This window comes from Protomyctophum bolini (assembly GCF_963924005.1).
Source record: "Protomyctophum bolini genome assembly, chromosome: 12".
Classification (NCBI taxonomy): domain Eukaryota; kingdom Metazoa; phylum Chordata; class Actinopteri; order Myctophiformes; family Myctophidae; genus Protomyctophum; species Protomyctophum bolini.
This window is the reverse complement of record NC_137873.1, coordinates 45,597,250-45,618,306: the sequence shown is the minus strand read 5'-3', so window position 1 is coordinate 45,618,306 and position 21,057 is coordinate 45,597,250. Positions and strand designations below refer to the sequence as shown.

The window sequence follows — 21,057 nt, the reverse complement described above, 5'->3', positions numbered from 1 at the left end:
CCCCTAGACCCTCTTATTACCAGCTTTCCTCGTTTGTGTAAACACAAACCTTGGCTTGTGATTGGCTGATCACCCCATAGAGATGATTTGATTGGCTGATCACCCCATAGAGATGATTTGATTGGCTGAGCAAAGTACATATTGAGGATAAAAGTGAGGGCAGGAAAAAGTCTGGATGCAAATTGTGATTGGCCGGAATGAGATGATGAAGATTAGAGCGCCCCTCACTTCACACCGGTGTGATTTTTAATATCCATTTCTGCTAAGCATAAATGGATATTAAAAACTCATGATCAGAGCTTCCGTTGCTCCAGACTGTACGACGGAAGCATTTATATTGTACTCATGATCAGAGCTTCCGTTGCTCCAGACTGTACGACGGAAGCATTTATATTTTACTCATGATCAGAGCTTCCGTTGCTCCAGACTGTACGACGGAAGCATTTATATTTGACTCGTGATCAGAGCTTCCGTTGCTCCAGACTGTATGACGGAAGCATTTATATTTGACTCGTGATCAGAGCTTCCGTTGCTCCAGACTGTACGACGGAAGCATTTATATTTGACTCATGATCAGAGCTTCAGTTGCTCCAGACTGTACGACGGAAGCATTTATCTTTTACTCATGATCAGAGCTTCCGTTGCTCCAGACTGTACGACGGAAGCATTTATATTTGACTCGTGATCAGAGCTTCCGTCGCTCCAGACTGTGCGACGGAAAGCATTTGGAACATTGCGAGAGGCAACAGTCTGGCAACGCGAGACTAACCTACTTCCTGTCCTCATCTTCCTCCACTTCCTCTTACAAAGAGCTAGAATGACTAGAACAATCTGCTTTTTGCAGCAGTTTTTACACAAACTTTTCCATGTTTTTACTTCTATCTATTCTATCTACTTCTATCTACAAACCGTTTGGTAGAACAACATGATGTAATAATCACACTGTACAAGAATCACTATCGACTTTTTCTACAACTTGATGTACAGTTCTGTTCTGCTCATTCTAGCTCTATGGTGATGACATCATCGTCTAGCTCTATGGTGACATCATCGTCTAGCTCTATGGTGACATCATCGTGCCGGTAAGATAGCCAATCTACAATCTCCCATGTGTTATCGGACCTCCAGGCCCATAGGGGGCGCTCCTGTCCCCTTACTGTCCACCTGGAGCCCCGCCTTCCTCTGATTGGCCGTCTGTCCATGCTCAGTGTCGTTAGGCTAATCAGAGGCAGGCGGGGCATGTCGGTAGGCCAATCAGAGGCAGGTAGGCCAGGGGGCGCTCTTCCACCAGGCCCATAGGGGGCAGATCTTTGTACTTGCACCTTTTTATTACCGTTTGAGTGTTTTATGCCTATTAATATTTTCTTGACACAAGAGTCAGGTGTGTGTGTGTGTGTGTGTGTGTGTGTGTGTGTGCGTGTGCGTGTGCGTGTGCGTGTGTGTGTGCGTGTGCGTGTGTGTGTGTGTGTGTGTGACCCAGGCAACAGTCCAGCTTCAATGATCTTAAATTCCTTTATTTTAGATCGTTTTTTTAGTAATAGTACAACGTAAACATTACAGAGACTTTAGTTGTTACTGTGCAATACTTTAAAACAGTTGTCATGTTGCACACATGCCTAACATTTCTGATATTTGCGCCGCCCTCGCTGAAAACAATGTATTACAAACTCCAGCAAGCTAACGTCGCGTTGCTAGCTTGTAGATACACCGTCGCACAGCGGAGTAGCGTTGAAGCTAATTCCCACGACTTTATTCTCTGAATCGTGAGCACTGTGTAAAAAGCATGGAATACGGATGTTGTACATTACAGGAAACTCCCCTTAAACTTTCCAACAAACTACCGCTAAACGCCTGAATTGTACCATCACACCTGTATATTACTGTACATTAACTGTATATGTCTGCTAAACTTGAGGTTTACGGGCAAAATACAGTGTCCATATTTGCCCGTTAACTCCTCTTTTCACGCAGTGGAGGTTGATTTAAACAGCTTTCTGATTAGATTCATTCGCAGAACTCAGAGATTTTCTGTCAGAATTCTTAGGATAAAGTCTTCTGTACTCTGGTATTGTTCACAATTGTACCGTCCGACCGCATCGCATGTACTGCGCCGTGGGATACGATACGTAACTTAACGTAGCGTAGCATACTGCATACCGTTAGCGTATACCACACCCTCCTGACTGTTGTGTCACCCTGAAGTTTAATTTTAACCACTGCGATATTTAATATTTATTTATTCGTATTTAAACATTTAATGTACTGTAAAAAAAGAAGAAGAAGAAAGAAACGCGCTCCTCGCTGCTTCTCTGCGAAACCCGAGCTGAACGTTAACGTTATTTTAGCTCCAGCTGAAACTTATTTAACACTAATGTACACTAGCTGAACATTCCTGACGTTATTTTAGCACTCCAGCTGAAACTTATTTAACACTAATTTACACTAGCTGAACATTAAATTACACTAATTAACACTAACTAGCAATAAAAACCAGCGGAACTTAATTAACTGTAGAATTAACACTAGCTGAGCATTAAACCATTTAGGCAATCCTGACAGTTTTCTGAAATACCCGTTTCTGTATCAGTGGTGCTCAATATAATCATGTCAAGGACCTCAAAAATGATATGTGATTGGCCACCGACCCCCATCTGAAAATACTGTTCCAGTTAAAAACGTTTAAAATGATTTGCGACACATTTTCAGTTTTAAAAAAAATAGCAGATCTATGCAAGCTCGTAGCACGGCACTCGGTGCGGCGCTGTGAGCTTGTAGATCTGCTAATTTTCAATAGCTAAAGCATAACAATAATGCTTAAAAACACCAACAGGGGTTCCCGTCTAGAAGGGGTTAAATACAGATTACGACCTGGAGAAACAGGCTGAGGAAAGCGTTGGCACGTTTCAAACGTTTGGTCAAATGTTTGGATATAATTTACAGTTTTTGGCTAAATTGATTTTGTTGACAAAAACCAAATGTCTAGCATGACATACATCTAATGTATGTAAGGATGTCACCGTCACGTGACAAAAAGAACAGATCTACAAGCTAACAACACGTTTCACTGTGGTACGTCGTTAGCTTGTAGATCTGTTATTGTTATTACTGGTGTAAAAAATGAGGTCAAATACTTTGGGAAAAGTCCTGGAAGTTAACACGCTGAGTGCCATAAACGGAGGTCTCCGTCCCGCTCGACGCTCAGGACGGAGATTAATCACAGGACGGAACTTTATTGATATCTTAACCGATCGCGTCGCTCCACAGGCTGGGAGCGTCTGTTGGGAAACAGACGTCATCCGAAATGTTCCCCCCACATTTCAGTGGATGAGATCGAAAATGTTAAAACGTTAATAACTCTTAATCGAAATCAATCCGTCCAATTCTAACCAAAGATCATGTGATAGACGGCCCGTCGCGGTCCCGTCGCTAGTCTCGTTAGAATTAATCATACCTCCCGTTGTTGTCGATCGCCTCGGGGGTGTTGCCTTCCAAGATGGCGCCTGGTGCGTCGCTAAATGTGCTCCGTTTAATGTCCTAAACACCCGTTCAGGGTGTTAAGTGTTAGAAATTTGTGTGAACCCTGAGGTGACTCTGTCACCACCCTGAGCTCTGTGAGGTGACTCTGTCACCACCCTGAGCTCTGTGAGGTGACTCTGTCACCACCCTGAGCTCTGTGAGGTGTCTCTGTCACCACCCTGAGCTCTGTGAGGTGTCTCTGTCGCCACCCTGAGCTCTGTGAGGTGACTCTGTCACCACCCTGAGCTCTGTGAGGTGACTCTGTCACCACCCTGAGCTCTGTGAGGTGACTCTGTCACCACCCTGAGCTCTGTGAGGTGTCTCTGTCACCACCCTGAGCTCTGTGAGGTGACTCTGTCACCACCCTGAGCTCTGTGAGGTGTCTCTGTCACCACCCTGAGCTCTGTGAGGTGACTCTGTCACCACCCTGAGCTCTGTGAGGTGTCTCTGTCACCACCCTGAGCTCTGTGAGGTGTCTCTGTCACCACCCTGAGCTCTGTGAGGTGTCTCTGTCACCACCCTGAGCTCTGTGAGGTGACTCTGTCACCACCCTGAGCTCTGTGAGGTGTCTCTGTCACCACCCTGAGCTCTGTGAGGTGACTCTGTCACCACCCTGAGCTCTGTGAGGTGACTCTGTCACCACCCTGAGCTCTGTGAGGTGACTCTGTCACCACCCTGAGCTCTGTGAGGTGTCTCTGTCACCACCCTGAGCTCTGTGAGGTGACTCTGTCACCACCCTGAGCTCTGTGAGGTGACTCTGTCACCACCCTGAGCTCTGTGAGGTGTCTCTGTCACCACCCTGAGCTCTGTGAGGTGACTCTGTCACCACCCTGACCTTTGTGAGGTGACTCTGTCACCGGTTTTATTCTGGAACAACTAACTCCACATGCATTTGTTTTCCTGTGCGTATGTGTGTGCGTGCATGCGCGTGCCTGTGTGGGTGCATGCGTGCGTGTGCACACGTGCGTGTGCGTGAGTGTGTAACACTAGTCCTTCATTAACAGTGAATTAAATTCAAACGTTTCAGGATTTATACGTCCTGTACTTCCTGCTTCCATTCCGTCCATGTAGCTCAATTAACTAACTCCTATTAAATTGATTCCAAAACCATGACAATGATTCCTGTGTGTCTTTAGCTTCTAAATGATTCCTGTGTGTCTTTGAGGGGAGTTAGCCCCTCCCTCCCCTAGCCCCTCCCATAGCCCCTCCCATATACAGGTTTAATGTTTGTCTTTAGTTCAAAGTTTGTCATAATGTGCCTCATTACGTCATATTGTCTCTTTGCGAACGCACTGAGCACTTACTATGAGACCTAGCAGATCATGTCTGTGTGTGTGTCTGTCTGTCTGTCCGTGTGTCTGTCCCGCTATCCAAATATGGAGTGTGTTGCATCAGCAATCACTCAGCTCCATACATGGGCACAAAAGGGGCCAGGTACCCCAGCTCCATATATGGGCACAAAAGGGGCCAGTGATTTGTTTGTTGTGGACCTGGCCCCTTTTGTGCCCATATATGGAGCTGAGCGTTCGCGAGTCTTACTCGTTATTGTTAATGGCGTTTAATGTTTGTGTTTGCACCCTCAACATATAAGTATAGAAGGGGCTCTAGCACCCTCAACATATAAATATATAGCAGGGTCTAGCACCCTCAACATATAAATACATAGCAGGGGCTAGCACCCTCAGAAAGTCTTTGCAAAAAAAAAAGTGAAAGTAGGTCTTTGGGGGGGTTCTAAAGGTCAGAGGTCACCCTCCGGTAGAAGTAGGTCTTTGGGGGGGTTCTAAAGGTCAGAGGTCACCCTCCGGTAGAAGTAGAGGTACCCCAGGTCTTTGGGGGGGTTCTAAAGGTCAGAGGTCACCCTCCGGTAGAAGTAGGTCTTTGGGGGGGTTCTAAAGGTCAGAGGTCACCCTCCGGTAGAAGTAGAGGTACCCCAGGTCTTTGGGGGGGTTCTAAAGGTCAGAGGTCACCCTCCGGTAGAAGTAGGTCTTTGGGGGGGTTCTAAAGGTCAGAGGTCACCCTCCGGTAGAAGTAGAGGTACCCCAGGTCTTTGGGGGGGTTCTCGGAGGCGCAGACCTTCTGGTCGTTGAAGATGACCCACCCCGGGCCGTCCTTCTTGATGTGACAGACGTAGTGACCGCACAGCGTGCTGGAGCCCATGTGACTGATGAAGGCGAACAGCTCGTAGCGGCCCGGCCCGTCCCGCGGGGGAGGGGCCTGTGGGGGAGGGGCCGTGGGCTCCGCGGGGGAGGGGGAGGGGTCTTCGGGGTCCTGGTTCAGGATCCAGTCCAGCGCTCGCTCCACGTCGGCGTTCCCCGTGGCCCGGAGCGCACGGAGCGCCTGCTCCCGGCTGAAGTTCATCTCCACGATCTGCAACACCAAGCGCTCCTCGGGGGACACGCCCCCCTCCCCCCCGCCCTGGCCCGCCCCCCCTGTGGGCGTGGCCAGTGTCGTCGTCGACGGCGGCGGCGAGGAGAGGTCCGGGTCGTCGATGTGGTCCATGAGCCAGTTGACCGAGGCCTCCACGCCCCCGCCGTTGGTGAGGCGGACGGCCTTCCTGCACGCCTCCCGAGAGAAGCCCAGCTCGCACAGCGTGGAGAGAACCTCCTCGTCCTCCTCGTCCTCCTCCTCGGGGAGCAGCTCCTCGCCGGCCCGCGGGCCCGTCCCCCGGAGCGCCGTCAGGTCCAGAGAGTCGGGCACGTCGATGCTGACGTCCAGCTTCCGGGGCGTCAGGTCGGCGCCGAAGGTGAACTTCTTGACGGCGATGACCAGGTGGTCGGGGAAGGTGGCGAAGCGCGTGGTCCTGGTGGCCGCGGTCCGGGCGCGCGCCGCCGAGCTCCAGAAGTCGCCGAGCGCCTCGGGCTCGCTCAGCGCCGCCAGGCAGGCCGCGAACGGCACGCGGGCTCGGAGCGCGTGGCCCTCGGGGGCCTCGCGCAGCTCCGCCAGGTTGGTGGCCCGCTCCATGGGCACGGGCAGCTGGAGGCTGTAGTCCGCCCGCCGGGCGTACTTGGCCCGGCGCGAGCGCCCGCACTCGGTCCTCTCCTCCAGCAGGAAGCGGAAGGCCTCGGCCGGGTCGGGCCCGGCGCCGCGGTGCCGCTCCGCCAGGTCCAGGACGTGCATCAGGAACTCCATGGCGTCCTGCTGGCGGTTGGTGGAGAACTCGGCGTGGCCGCGGCCCACCAGGGCTTTGAACATGCGTGGCACGATGCCCACCTGCTCCCCCGACACGCTGTGGTTCCTGTCCCCGCCGCCGCGGGCCGGCGCCGCTCCGGAGAAGTCCCCCGACAGCAGGCCGTGGCCCAGCTTGGCCGTCTGCGTGTGGAAGTCCTGGGCGGGGTCGGCGGGGAGCGGCGCCTCGTCCGGGAGGACGTACTTGCTCTGGAAGTCGGGCACGGCGAAGAGCACCTGCATGACGGCGTTCAGGTAGCAGGAGTTGCCCAGGTTCCTCATGCCCGTCAGCCCGGGGCCGCTGAGCGGCCGCAGCGCGCTGCCCGACTCCTGGAGGGAGTCCCACTCGCGCTGGTTGACGGCCAGCTCCAGGTCCGTCATGGTCCTCTCGGTCTTCTCCGAGGCGTCCATGTCCAGGCCGAAGTGCGCCAGGTGCTCGCGGAGCCGCGGGTCCAGCACCATGTCCTGCTCCTCGTAGGAGTGGACGTCGGCGCCCTCGGGCGTCACCGTGCCCAGTTTGACGGCCAGCGGGAAGCCCGTCCGGCGGAAGTGTCCGACCCCGTGGTTGTTCCCCTCCAGGCCGCCGTACTGGCTCCGCCCACACAGCACCGTCCCGTCCGTCAGGTTCATCCACAGGTTCTGCGTCAGGCCACACCCCTCCGCCGCGCAGCGCCAGGGCCCGGCCACGCCCACCCTCACGCCGTTGTCGAGCTGCCCGAGGCCGGCGGCGTGGCGAGAGGCGCGCCTCTCCTCGCCGTCCCACTGCGCCGCCCGCAGGCCGTGAGAGGCCGAGTCGGCCGACAGGATGGCGTTCCAGGAGCGGCCGACGGCCTCGCGCACCGCCTCGGGCATGGCGCGCAGCTCCTCTGAGGTCACTTCCTGTCTGTCGGGGAAGAGGACCAGTGTGACGCGCTGCTCGTGCTGCGGCGTGGCCTCCGTCTCCACGTCGAAGCCTCCCTCCACGCCGATGGCGAGGCGCGTGGGAGGGCTCTTCTTCTTCGTGCTCCGGTGGTCCTCCTCCTCCTCCTCCTTCTTACGGGTCCGGAGGATGTGCAGGTAGGCCCGCTGGCCGGTGCGGGCGCTGTGGCGCTCCACGTGGGCCGCGCCCAGGCCCAGGAAGCTCCTCATGCACACGTAGAGACCGCCAGCCGTCTCGGGCGACGAGAAGGACAGGACGCACTCGTCCTTGTGGACGCGGACGCCGTGACGAGGCTCCCGGATGGTGGATAGCACCGTCATCAGGACCTCGCTGCTCGCTGCCATGACGGCCTCGGACTGGACACTATGTATGAGTACAGTATGTTGTTATGCTATAATGTACAGTATGTATATATGTTTTATACTATAATGTACAGTATGTATATATGTTTTATAGTTTAATGTACAGCATGTATATATGTTCTATAGTTTAATGGTCTTCTTTGAGCTGAACGGAAGGCTGTACGACGCTGAGTTGATCTGTGTGTGTGTGTGTGTGTGTGTGTGTGTATATATATACAGGAGTATATGTATTTATATATGCAGGTCAGTAGGCCTTCACGATTGGTTCAAATGCAGCTTAGAAATACCAGCACCTTAAATAGCCTATAGCGATGATTCAGCATGACGTCATCTTCCTTAGTTCCTGTTGCTGAGACCTTATTCTACTGAAAACCTCCTTAGTTACTGTTTACTTATACTTACGCCGCCGTCAACAAGCGACCTCCAGACCTCCAGGTCTCTGTCTTGAGCTGTTCTCTCCAGCTGGTTCCAGGTCGTCTTCATGGTCTTGATGTCTGCCTCCAGGTCTCTGCGCCAGGTGTTTCTTGGGCTTGCATATCCATCGCCATCTGCGTTTCCTTATTTCTTCTTCCACCGGAAGCTGGTTTGTTCTCTGCCTGAGTTCATGGTTACTGATGGTGTCTGGCCATCTCTATGGACTGCTCCACCATGATGCGCAGCACTGCAATCTGGTCTGGTCTGGTCTGGTCTGGTCTGCTCTGGTCTGCTCCACCATGATGCGCAGCACTGCAGTCTGGTCTGGGCAGCATCCATCCTTACGGAAACCAGCTTGCTCATCACAGAGTTGTGCATCGATGAGGTCCTTCATCCTGTTCAAGATGACTCCGTTAAAGACCTTCCCTGGCACTGATAGCAATACAGTACAGTCTGCCCTGAGGTCTCTACAGTGTAATGTATCTGATGTCAGTCTGTCCTGAGGTCTTTATCGTGGCCTTTCTTAGCAAACAAATAAGGCCACTGTTGGTCGGGGTGGTGTTGCAGTCTATTGTTGTTATATTACTCGCGTCGCCTCTCTTCTTGATTCAAAATACTCATGGAGATCGGCTTGTTTTGTCAGAACAAATCATATTTATTTCTCCTTCTTATAACATAAACTTTGTATTCAAATAAACAAAAAGAGCCTGTGAGGCGCGGTCAACAAACTGTGACGCTTCCCCGTCTATCACATTCTCTCCCAGCAGGGAGTCACCTGTATGTGATCAGGTGCCTAGCACCTATACAAATCATTTCACAAAAGGGGAGGGGAAACCTCCATTCAGTCCGTCAAATTCATAGCTTAATTATAATTTAAATGACCACAAAATAAACAATACATATAGCAGGCAATAAATAGAATCTGAATAAATGCAAATTATCATAAATAGAAAATGGCTCTAACATACCAGCCCCGAATTGCTTACAAAGCAATTACCAAATAATAAGACATCAAAAGAGCCATTAGAATGAAAGCATATAGGACACTTGTCCTCAGCATATAATATGCATAATCAAGTTCATTATTCTTTCTTCTTGTTCGTATTCAAGTCCGTTATTCAAGCGACCAAAGTCTGTATGATACAAGCGAGTGTGTGTCTGAATGTGTGTGTGTGTATGTGTGCGTTGTTCCGGAGGGGGGGGGGGGGGGGGGGGGTGTCATATCCACTAGTCAGAGCCATGTGACCAGAAAAAGGGGCTTAGTAGGCTCTGTCAGCTGTTTCCAAGAGCAGGCAGAGCTTGGTGATGGGTATTTGAATGATGTTGGTCTTGGTTTCTACCAGGACGCTATGAACAAGTCCTTGAGGTCCTGGAAGGGTCTTGATGACTCGTCCCAGGAGCCACGAGTTCCTCGGTGCGTTGTCATCAACAATGACAACGAGATCTCCAGGGATGAAATCTCTCTTGATTTTATTCCATATCCTTTTTCCCGCATTTCCGAAATAGGTCGGCGAGGTGTTGTACCTGCCTCCATCTCCTTTTACTCCATTGTCAAGGTTAGGGTCCAGCTTGTAAAGAGAGCTTCCTTTACTGCACTGTTTTCCTCTCTCCATTTCCTCCTTGAAATGCCGTCTTTGCTTGTGGCAAATGGTGTTTTCAGCATTTTCCAAGTCCAATGACAGGTTAAGTGCACGAGTTGCATGAGTCCCAGAGTGTTGTAACTTCTGACTCGTATCCAAAAGAGGTTTAATTTTTTTCTTGCGTTTCTTGCGTGTATGGTAAACACCATGGTGTGGTCTGTACCGCAGTTTGCCGTTTTCCTTTTGTAGATCTGGTGGTACCTTCCCTGTGAAGTCATGTGCATGTTGTTCTTTCTCAATGTGAACGATTGAGATCCGATTCACCGAAACCATGCGACGCTTCTTATCCACAGCAGTGGAAGCATGCAGTGGTTCATTCACCACCCAACCTAGCAATGTTTTCACTGCGTAGGGACCGTTATCCTGACTATTGATGATTTTCCGTGGCTCCGTGGCTTTTGGAGTATTCACTCCAATAAGGAGCTCCACGTCAGCATCAATTCCTCTGACCTTGATCTCATGCAGATAAGGCCATTTGTCAAGATACGTCTGGGTGAGTATATTTCTTTTTGTTACAGGTATCCTGTCTTGGGTGTATAACTTGGGCAATGGCAAGTATGTACCACCTTCCATGTTTCTTACTTCTAGACCAGTCAGCTCAAAGCTCTTGACAGTTTTCTCTGTTCCCATGGTTTGCATTAGAACTTCAGTTCTCTGTCCTTTAGCATCAAGCTGCCTCATAAGCTTCTCTGTACAGAATGTATCGGTACTACCTGGGTCCAGGAAGGCGTAGGTGAGTACACTCTTATTTCCACTGCGAAGTTTCACCTGCACTGGCACTATAGCAAGTACGCAGTCTTTACCAGCCCCGGTTCCTTCACCCTCTCTAAGTGACACCAGAGCGCTGGTGACAGCTGATGTATCCGCATGCCTTTCATTATGCCATTCTGCCTCGTTAGATTTGACCATCTCTGGTTTGAATCCATTAATGTGCAGAATAGTAGGGTGTTTGGCCTGGCAATTTTGACAGGTCATTCTTTGTGCACAATTACGGCCCAAATGTCCTCCTCTCAAACATCTAAAGCATAGTCCTCTCTCTCTAAGAAACTGAATTTTAGATTCATGTGCTTGTACATTCATTTTCTGACATTCAGATAAAGGATGCTTGCCGGTACAGTAGAGACATGAGGCATCATGCACACCTAAAGGCATGTTGACCGGTGTATTTTCAGCGTTGCTGTCAGACACAATTTCCATTGTAGTAGCAAAACTACTTCTCCTCGTTGTAGATCTGCTTGATTTTGAGATCTTCACCTCGTGTAAGTCACTAATGTCACCGAAACACGGATCTTGCAGTATACTGGCCTGCTTCTCCATAAATTTAACCAAGTTGGTCAATCTTGCTCTCCTATGAGTCTGCTCCAAAATGTCACAAGCTGTTGCTCTCCATTTTTCCCTTAATTTATAAGGCAGTTTGGACACAATCAGTTTCAGGTTAGAGCCCAAATCCAGCTCCTCTATATCCTCCAAATCTCTCATTGCATTACAGCAGCCTCTCAGATAAAGCGCATAACGGTGCAATGCATCTCCATCCTCTGATTTAATAGAGTTCCAATTCAGAGCTTTTTCCATATAGGCACTTGCAATCTTCATGTCATCACCAAAATGCTTCTTTAACAGGGTTTTGGCCTGAATGTAGCCTTCGTTAGCATTCATGTGAAGACAGCTCCTAACCAATTCTTTGCAAGGCCCAGAGGTATATTGTTCCAAGTAATATAGCCTATCTTGGCGGCTTTTTGTTTTTTCCTCAATACAATGTTCAAATGACCTCATAAATGCCTGGTAATTTAGAGGGTCACCATCGAAAACTGGGATTTCTATAGAGGGAAGTGATGTCATTTTTTGCTGAACAATCAGTAAATCAGCAATCTCATTTTGCCTCTGTATTACAGTCAAGAAGTTGTCATTATTTGACACTCCAGTTCCTGTCCCAAATTTCATTGGTTGCTGCTGTTGGGTCCTGTGAATTGATACTGGTGGTGCTGGTGCTGGTGGCCGCCCTGGGCCACGGTTTGACATTCCTTGAAATGTTGTTTTTTGTCTGGCTCCAAGTGAATAAGTCGGGTTTGGATTGACTGGAAATGGCTCAGCTGAGTCAACTGTTGCATTTGCGTTTTTGGTTTTACTTTCATAATAATCATTCATGGCATCATGTGATTTTGACTGTGGCATTTGTGGTTGTGATTTAAGCAGTACTGATGGTGGTTGTGAACTGCTTTCATAATCCGCCAGGACCATTAATCTAGCGTCAGATTCAGCCAGGCTGATATCCAGTTCCATTTCTTCCAGTCTGGCTCGTATTTTAGTCTGCTCAATAGCTTGCTGCTGGTCCATGTTAACCTGTTCCATTTCTAGAGCCTGCTTTGCCTTTAATTTTGATGCCCTTACAAGGAGTGCAGCCTTATCTGTCTCAGCCCTGAGTCGGGCTGACTTGACTGACGAAGTGGTAGATTTAGTTGATTTTGCTTTTGATCGTTTTGACTCATTTGACACATTTGAGGCACTGTCGTGGGGTTCCACACTCATTTGTTGGTTTTGTTCATTTACCCATGTGTCAACTTCATCCAAGAACTCGTGAAACACAGTTAGTTTTGGTTCATACCATATATCATTATCCTCCTTCTTTGTCTCGTGAGACAGGAGATTTTGAACCAACCCATGATAGTGAACGAATTCATCCAGTGACATTTTAAATGAGGCAACATCATTATTAACCTCTTTCACATTTCCACCCGGTACCAGTAAAGTTTGAACCTCTCTCATTTTACGAGTGCAAACACCAAGTTTCCCTCTGCGCGTTCCACATAGTGATTTAACATCATCCTCCGCTGCGGCGGGGTCAACAGAAACCTCCTCATCCATATTGTTAAATATAACGTTCTCCACACAGTTTGAATTTGATCAAAGACTTTATTTGAGAACCTCCCTTTGATTTGTCAGTTATATGCAAAGCATTCCTTCATTTCATTTCATTTTGCTTTTCATTTAGTTTCCTTTCAAAGCATCCATTTTATTATTTCCCAACATCAGCGCAGCATTTATTTTTCGTTCCAATTAATTTCAGCGCATCCATTTCCCAACAGCGCATCAGCGCGCAACATTTGCTTTTCGTTTAATTCACTCCAATAAAGCAACAGCGCATCGGAGCGACATTTCATTCATAATTTGAGCAGCAGCTCCTTTGTTTTTATAGCCTTGGGCTAGGCTACTACTCACGGCCCGTTGGGGAAACAACTTCAAGTCCAAGGTGAGGTTGTCGTCAATGTCGCCGTTTCCAAGCCGCTTGTAGTTGTGAAATGTTGCCGTCCTTTACTACCGCACCATGCGGAGTTTGTTGACTAATATCGTGGCCTTTCTTAGCAAACAAATAAGGCCACTGTTGGTCGGGGTGGTGTTGCAGTCTATTGTTGTTATATTACTCGCGTCGCCTCTCTTCTTGATTCAAAATACTCATGGAGATCGGCTTGTTTTGTCAGAACAAATCATATTTATTTCTCCTTCTTATAACATAAACTTTGTATTCAAATAAACAAAAAGAGCCTGTGAGGCGCGGTCAACAAACTGTGACGCTTCCCCGTCTATCACATTCTCTCCCATGCAGCAGGGAGTCCATTCTACCTTCTCTCCCAGCAGGGAGTCACCTATATGTGATCAGGTGCCTAGCACCTATACAAATCATTTCACAAAAGGGGAGGGGAAACCTCCATTCAGTCCGTCAAATTCATAGCTTAATTATAATTTAAATGACCACAAAATAAACAATACATATAGCAGGCAATAAATAGAATCTGAATAAATGCAAATTATCATAAATAGAAAATGGCTCTAACAGTCTTTGACAGGTAGGCGTGGCCTCTATTTGGACAGGTAGGTGCCTGGAGGCGTGGCCTCAGGTAGGTGCCTGGAGGCGTGGCCTCGGGGTAGGTGCCTGGAGGCGTGGCCTCTATTTGGACAGGTAGGTGCCTGGAGGCGTGGCCTCTATTTGGACAGGTAGGTGCCTGGAGGCGTGGCCTCAGGTAGGCGCCTGGAGGCGTGGCCTCAGGTAGGCGCCTGGAGGCGTGGCCTCAGGTAGGCGCCTGAAGGCCTTTTTTTATGTAGGTCAGTCTATCACATCACAACCTGTTTATATTTGGGCATATGAACAGATGGATTGGCGGTTGCTAGGCTACAGGTGAGGTAAACAAAGGCCTCCTGTTGTGTATCTCTTACAATATAATAACTAGACCGTATGTTGTATCTCTTACACCACCAACAATAATATGAAACCTTATAAAACTAGGAGCGGCTTCAGGCAAAAGCAGATCCTAAAAATAATTTTATGTTGTTCAACATTTTACGTTTGTCCAGCTGAAATCCCACTGGTAGTTATTTAACATGTTAGACGGCCCAGGCAAAGGCCTGTTGGGTAAGGACTTCAGGACCAACCTGATCATCAACTACCTCCCCCAGAGCACCACGGAGGACGCCCTGATGACCCTGTTCAGCAGGATCGGCGTGGTGGAGACGGCCAAGGTCATCCGCGACAAGAACAAAGGTCACAGCCTGCAGTACGGCTTCGTGAACTACGTGAACCCGGCCGACGCGGCCAAGGCCATCGACACGCTGAACGGACAGAAGCTCCAGTCCAAGACCATCAAGGTGTCGTACGCCCGGCCCAGCTCCGACGCCATCAAGGACGCCAACATCTACGTGTGCAACCTGCCCAAGACCATGAACCTGGAGGACGTGGAGAAGATGTTCCAGCCGTACGGGACCATCATCAACGCCCGCATGCTGCTGGATGAGGAGGGCAAGCCGCGGGGCGCCGCCTTCATCCGCTTCGACAAGCGCGCGCAGGCCGAGGAGGCCACCGAGCGGCTGAACGGCACCAAGCCCCCCGGCGCCACGGAGGAGATCAAGATCTCCAAGCCCATCCTGTGCATGGGGCCCGACTCCAAGGTCAAGGTGGCCAAGGTGGTGGACGCGGCGCACGTCCACGCCGAGGCGGAGCTCATCACGGCGCCGTACAAGCTGGTCCCGGCCAGCGGCGCCTCGGACAACCGCGTGAGCGTCCCGCGGATCTTCATCTACAACCTGGGCCAGGACGCCGACGAGGAGCTGGTCCGCTCCATGTTCGGCTCCTTCGGCGCCGTCACCGACGTCAAGGTCATCCGCGACTTCCGCACCAACAAGTGCCGCGGCCTGGCGTTCGTCACCATGGCCGAGTACGAGGAGGCCATCGAGGCCATCGCGCGCCTCAACGGACACCGCGTGGGAGACAACGTCCTGCAGGTGTCCTTCAAGATCGAAGAGGGCGGCGGCGGCGGCCGCGAGAGAGAGTCCGGCAAGACGGCCAAGAGAGGGAGAGACGCGGTGGACGACCCGGACAGGGATAACCGGGCGCCCGACGGCCATTATCACAGAGAGAGGGCCGTGTTCAGACCGTACGACAAGCACCTGAGGAGACGGTAGTTACTGAAGACAGGGCCGTGTTCAGATTGTACGACAAGCAGCTGAGGAGACGGCAGTTACTGATGTTCAGGTCTCTAGACTAACCCAGCCCAGGTGGACTGGAGGTCCCATTCAAGGACTCCAAACTAACCCCAACCCATGTGACCCAGTGATAACCCATGTGATTTTGTAACAGCTTCCGTTCATTGTTGTAAATATTGTATTTGAAAGTGAAGGATGATCAATTAAACTAAAACTAAACCCATGTGATGTACGTCCTCTCTCTATGCAGAGAGAGGACGTATACCACACCTGTCCTGATCCTTACTCTATGCATGGAGTCCTTTATATCCCATAGCTCATCCCTCCTGGCTATGGGTCTTTGAATTTATATACTGAATATGGATGGACATCTGTTACATCCATCTTCAACCGCTTATCCGTAATCTGGTCGCGGGGGCAACAGCGCCACCAGAAAGAGCTCCAGACTTCCCTCTCCAGAGTAACATTAGGAACTTCCTCCTGGGGGATCCCGAGGCGTTCCAAGGCCAGTGTGGAGATGTATTCCCTCCATCTGATATCCATACATATATAAATACATATATGATAATAATATTATTATAATGTTTGATGAAAGCTCTGTACTTTATTACGATCCATGATAGATTGTTTACCAGAATTAAGTTTGGCGAAACTAAAGGATGGTAAATGGACGCCCATGCATCGAGTGACTCCCTATTGGCCACTTCTCTGGTCACAGGATGGATGGAGTGACTCGCTATTGGCCACTGCTCTGGTCACATGATGGATGGAGTGACTCCCTATTGGTCACTCCTCTGTTCACATGATGCATGGAGTGACTATTGGCCGTGTTAACCATAGACATAGAAAGGCAATTCACAGTCACAGTCACGTGACTCACGTCCCTTCCTTTCTTTATGTTCCTTGGCACCAAGGAACATAAAGGAGGAGTCTGCCTTTCTGTGTCTGTGGAGATACAGACGGCCCAGAGCTGAAGGATGGAGTCTACCTTTCTGTGTCTGTGGAGATACAGACGGCCCAGAGCTGAATGAGGAGTCTGCCTTTCTGTGTCTGTGGTTTTAGCAGCTGGTGTCCAACAGTGGTCGTCTGTCGTCGTCCCCCCCCTTAACAGCGAATGCCTTTGAGAATTTAAATGATGATTAGTAGAAATGCAGAACCTGAATAGAGTAGAACAGAGTAGAACAGAAGAACCGGCATGTTCTTCAGTGTCTTCTGCAGTAGACACTGTTTCTACAGTAACACTTTAATAACCAATGGACTTCCTCACTCCATTCTTCTCGTGGAGTGACATCATGTGATCCCCAAGCAGGAAGTGGCTGTGCATCTTGCGATCCACGAGGAGCGCTAAAGTCTCCTCATTTACATATTAATGTATGTCCTTAGAATATAGAATCCACAGAACCATTAGGCAGAAACAGGAAACAGGAAACAGGAAACGTTAAACAGGAACAAGAACATTTTCAAAACCAACGAATGGAGTGAACAGTAAATGATCAACGTTGGAAAAAGGACAAAAAATACAATAAATTGGCCCAAAAAAAAAAACCCCAACCCAAAAAAAAAACCCTAAAGAAATCTGGGGAAGAGATTTCCCAGACCCAAAAAAACCAACAAACGCCTCTCGAAGTCAACCCTACGTCCGCGTCGTGAGAGGTGGAAGCAGGGCAGGCTGACTAACAGGGCTCTGGTGACATGAATAATTATTAATAGTTATTCATCATAATAATAATATTAATAATTGGGTCAAATGGGGAGAACAATGTCTGTGACAAATAGCACGCCTCTGTTGTATGATAAAGTTAGGATGATAATTAACAACAAAGCATAAGTTAGACGACATGGACTTTATTGACGGAGATGGGAACAGAACAATCACAAGCTGCTTTATTGTCTCATGACAGCTTTACAGACGTAAATTGTGATTTATTTTTATTTATTTTACCAAATCTTTTTTTTACAAGGATCCATCATTTGTAGTTCTTTTTTTTAAACAGGATCCATAATTTGTAGTTCTTTTAAACAGGATCCATAATTAGTAGTTCTTTTTTTTAAACAGGATCCATCATTTGTGGGTTCTTTGTAAACAGGATCCATCATTTGTAGTTTTTTTTTTGTGCAGGATCCATCATTTGTAGTTTTTTTTTGTACAGGATCCATCATTGTAGTTTTCAGGACAAGCAGTGATTATGTGAGTCACATTCACAGGACCAACCGCCAGAGGAGACTTAAAATAAATGGTTTGATCCCCGTTGGAGGAGATAGAATGTTTATTTACCTGCCTCCACCCAGGAGACAAGAAACATAACAAAACTGACCAATATGATGATTATTATTATTATTATTATAGGGTGCAGTCAATGGTGGCATCTTGGATTATGGTACATTTAGGGTATTTGCAGTGAGCAGATTATGGTACATTTAGGGTATTTGCAGTGAGCAGATTATGGTACATTTAGGGTATTTGCAGTGAGCAGATTATGGTACATTTAGGGTATTTGCAGTGAGCAGATTATGGTACATTTAGGGTATTTGCAGTGAGCAGATTATGGTACATTTAGGGTATTTGCAGTGAGCAGATTATGGTACATTTAGGGTATTTGCAGTGAGCAGATTATGGTACATTTAGGGTATTTGCAGTGAGCAGATTATGGTACATTTAGGGTATTTGCAGTGAGCAGATTATGGTACATTTAGGGTATTTGCAGTGAGCAGATTATGGTACATTTAGGGTATTTGCAGTGAGCAGATTAGGGTACATTTAGGGTATTTGCAGTGAGCAGATTATGGTACATTTAGGGTATTTGCAGTGAGCAGATTATGGTACATTTAGGGTATTTGCAGTGAGCAGATTATGGTACATTTAGGGTATTTGCAGTGAGCAGATTAGGGTACATTTAGGGTATTTGCAGTGAGCAGATTATGGTACATTTAGGGTATTTGCAGTGAGCAGATTATGGTACATTTAGGGTATTTGCAGTGAGCAGATTAGGGTAGATTTTTTTCCCCGTCCTGTCAGAATCCAGTTGAGAAACAACATAATCCAATTTTGTCCAACCTGAGAGGAATTATTTTCTTCATTTACTGGAGTATTAAAGCATGAGGAAAGTTTGACATTTTTTTTAACCTCTATAAAACAAATTGCTCAATACCAACAGCCAACAGCCGGTCAGCAAGTGGATTCATGAATTTATGTATTGTATATATTGTATTGTATATAGACAATATTTTAGGGCAATAAAATAGATTGTAATATAGTCTATTTTATTTAAAATATTGTCTATCACATTTCCCACCCGTCAGCCTCGGCTGCCCGGACCATGAGGGAAAAGTGGAATTATTGACGACTTCCACTAGTACTGATACATTCTGACCACATGAGGGCGACAGAGACCCTTGGATAAAACCAGATGAACGCTCATAGTTTTACAATCTGAGAACTGTTATGTTATGATCGTCAGATCATAACATAACAAGAACCAACCAGCAAATAAAGGAAAAACCTAAAAGAGTTAATATACTCTAAAGGAAAAACCTTAGAGTTAATATAATACTCTACAGGAAAAACAGCCTCTTTTCCTTTGAAGTCTCGAGCGTACCGGCTGTAGTGTCTCTCTCTCTCTCTCTCTCTCTCTCTCTCTCTCTCTCTCTCTCTCTCTCTCTCTCTCTCTCTCTCTCTCTCTCTCTCTCAATTCAATTCAATTCAATTCAATTCAATTCAATTCAATTCAGTTAGCTTTATTGGCATGAATGTAGTAGCTACAGTATTGCCAAAGCATGAAGTTCAACAAAAGAACCGAACAAAATAAAATAAATACAAAATATAACAGAAAACAAGCAAATAGAACATTAATTTCACAATACAATATGAAAATACTGTCAAAATGTACAGTATTAAATGTGTCCGTGGTGTGTCGACATGGTTCGTGTCAAGATAATAGTCATTGTGTATATTTTCCTATATTCTCTCTCTCTCTCTCTCTCTCTCTCTCTCTCTCTCTCTCTCTCTCGACCTGGATTAACCTCAGTGTGTCACGTCATCACTTCCAGCGAGGCCTCGCCGCTCTGCGCATGCGCTGCTGTTTCAGGAAGTTCCACGTCAGTTTGTTTGACAGCAAAGAGTCTCAAGAGTCTCGAGCTGCAGATGAAGATTCACCGATAAGAATAAACATTAATATTATTATTATTATTATTATTCTAATTGTTCCTTTGAAGAGCTCCTCAGCGCTGCAGAGAACATGGTGAGATTATTATTATTATATTATTATAGTGACCTCACGAAGCTCCGGTGTTGGTTAGCTTCATGCTAACATGCTAACATTCATATCTCTGTTGATTTATCATTTCTATACATCTCTTCATTTATAGATCTGTTTGACGTCCATATCATTATTTATACATCTATTCATTCATAGATCTGTTTAACGTCCATATCATTATTTATACATCTAAACATACATAAAGAACATAAAGAACATGAAATAGCCTTCTTCTTATTCTGATTCAACGTTACGTGTCACTCTTTGAGCCTCTTCTACCGTCTAATTCTATCTATGGGGATAACCCCCCCAGAGACCACCTTGAGGGGGTCCGGGGACCCTATTTGGTCTTGTTTCTAAAGTGTAGTTGTTTATTTGGTCTTGTTTCTAAAGTGTAGTTGTTTATTTGGTCTTGTTTCTAAAGTGTAGTTGTTTATTTGGTCTTGTATCTAAAGTGTAGTTGTTTATTTGGTCTTGTTTCTAAAGTGTAGTTGTTTATTTGGTCTTGTATCTAAAGTGTAGTCGTTTATTTGGTCTTGTTTCTAAAGTGTAGTTGTTTATTTGGTCTTGTTTCTAAAGTGTTGTTCTTTATTTGGTCTTGTATCTAAAGTGTAGTGTTTATTTGGTCTTGTTTCTGAAGTGTAGTTGTTTATTTGGGCTTGTTTCTGAAGTGTAGTGTTTATTTGGTCTTGTTTCTGAAGTGTAGTGTTTATTTGGTCTTGTTTCTGAAGTGTAGTTGTTTATTTGGGCTTGTTTCTAAAGTGTAGTTGTTTATTTGGTCTTTCTTTCACGATTGTTTTTGAGGGGTGCTAGCCCCTCCTATATACAGGTTTAATGTTTGTCTTTAGTTTAATGTTTGTTTTGTAAAGGCCATTGACAATGAGGGGAAAATCTACGTCATATTGTCTTTTTATTGTTAATGGCTTTTAATGTTTGTTTTGTCACCGTTTGTTTTACATCACCTAATCAACATGAGTTAGACTTTAATATACTAGCGCCCCTCACTTCACACGGGTGTGATTTTTAATTAGTGTTTTCACATTTTGTCCAAAAACGCAATACTCAGCATTTAATTATTTGTAACGTGCCCAGTGGCCATATATGGTAGATCCTCTCCAGTGTTTGTTTGATTTATTAACATTTTGCAGAATTCCAGTACATTTCAAGTTCAACTCAATACAGACTGTTAACTGTGAGTGGACGACACCATAAAGCATTACACTTGTTTACAAGAGGGTCCACCTTGTTCAATTCATCATAACATTTAGAGACGTACAAATATACACTTCTATATAGCCAAAACAGGACATCAT

At 47.2% G+C, this 21,057-nt stretch overlaps 3 protein-coding genes across 4 annotated transcripts in view; 2 read left to right on the top strand and 1 right to left on the bottom strand.

Moving 5' to 3' along the window:
• The window catches only part of LOC308325835 (coatomer subunit beta'), an 82,118-nt gene that overhangs the window by 35,515 nt on the left and 25,546 nt on the right, over window positions 1–21,057 (top strand). The window contains exon 2 of one of the 2 annotated variants that reach the window (XM_080778542.1): window positions 19,620–19,726. In XM_080778542.1, the coding sequence (XP_080634668.1) occupies window positions 19,724–19,726 (3 nt within the window). In that variant the 5' untranslated portion in view covers window positions 19,620–19,723. Of the gene's footprint in view, window positions 1–19,588; window positions 19,727–21,057 lie in introns of those variants that run through there. The other variant, XM_080778541.1, reaches the window with a different exon arrangement.
• Window positions 5,515–7,944, bottom strand: LOC308326323 (ubiquitin carboxyl-terminal hydrolase 5-like; the record flags this gene model as incomplete). Its single annotated transcript, XM_080779126.1, has 1 exon — window positions 5,515–7,944. One exon carries the CDS (start codon window positions 7,942–7,944, stop codon window positions 5,515–5,517), a length of 2,430 nt encoding a protein of 809 aa, XP_080635252.1.
• On the top strand, window positions 14,391–15,467 carry LOC308326322 (ELAV-like protein 1; the record flags this gene model as incomplete). The annotated part of the gene is made up of 1 exon (XM_080779125.1): window positions 14,391–15,467. One exon carries the CDS (start codon window positions 14,391–14,393, stop codon window positions 15,465–15,467), a length of 1,077 nt encoding a protein of 358 aa, XP_080635251.1.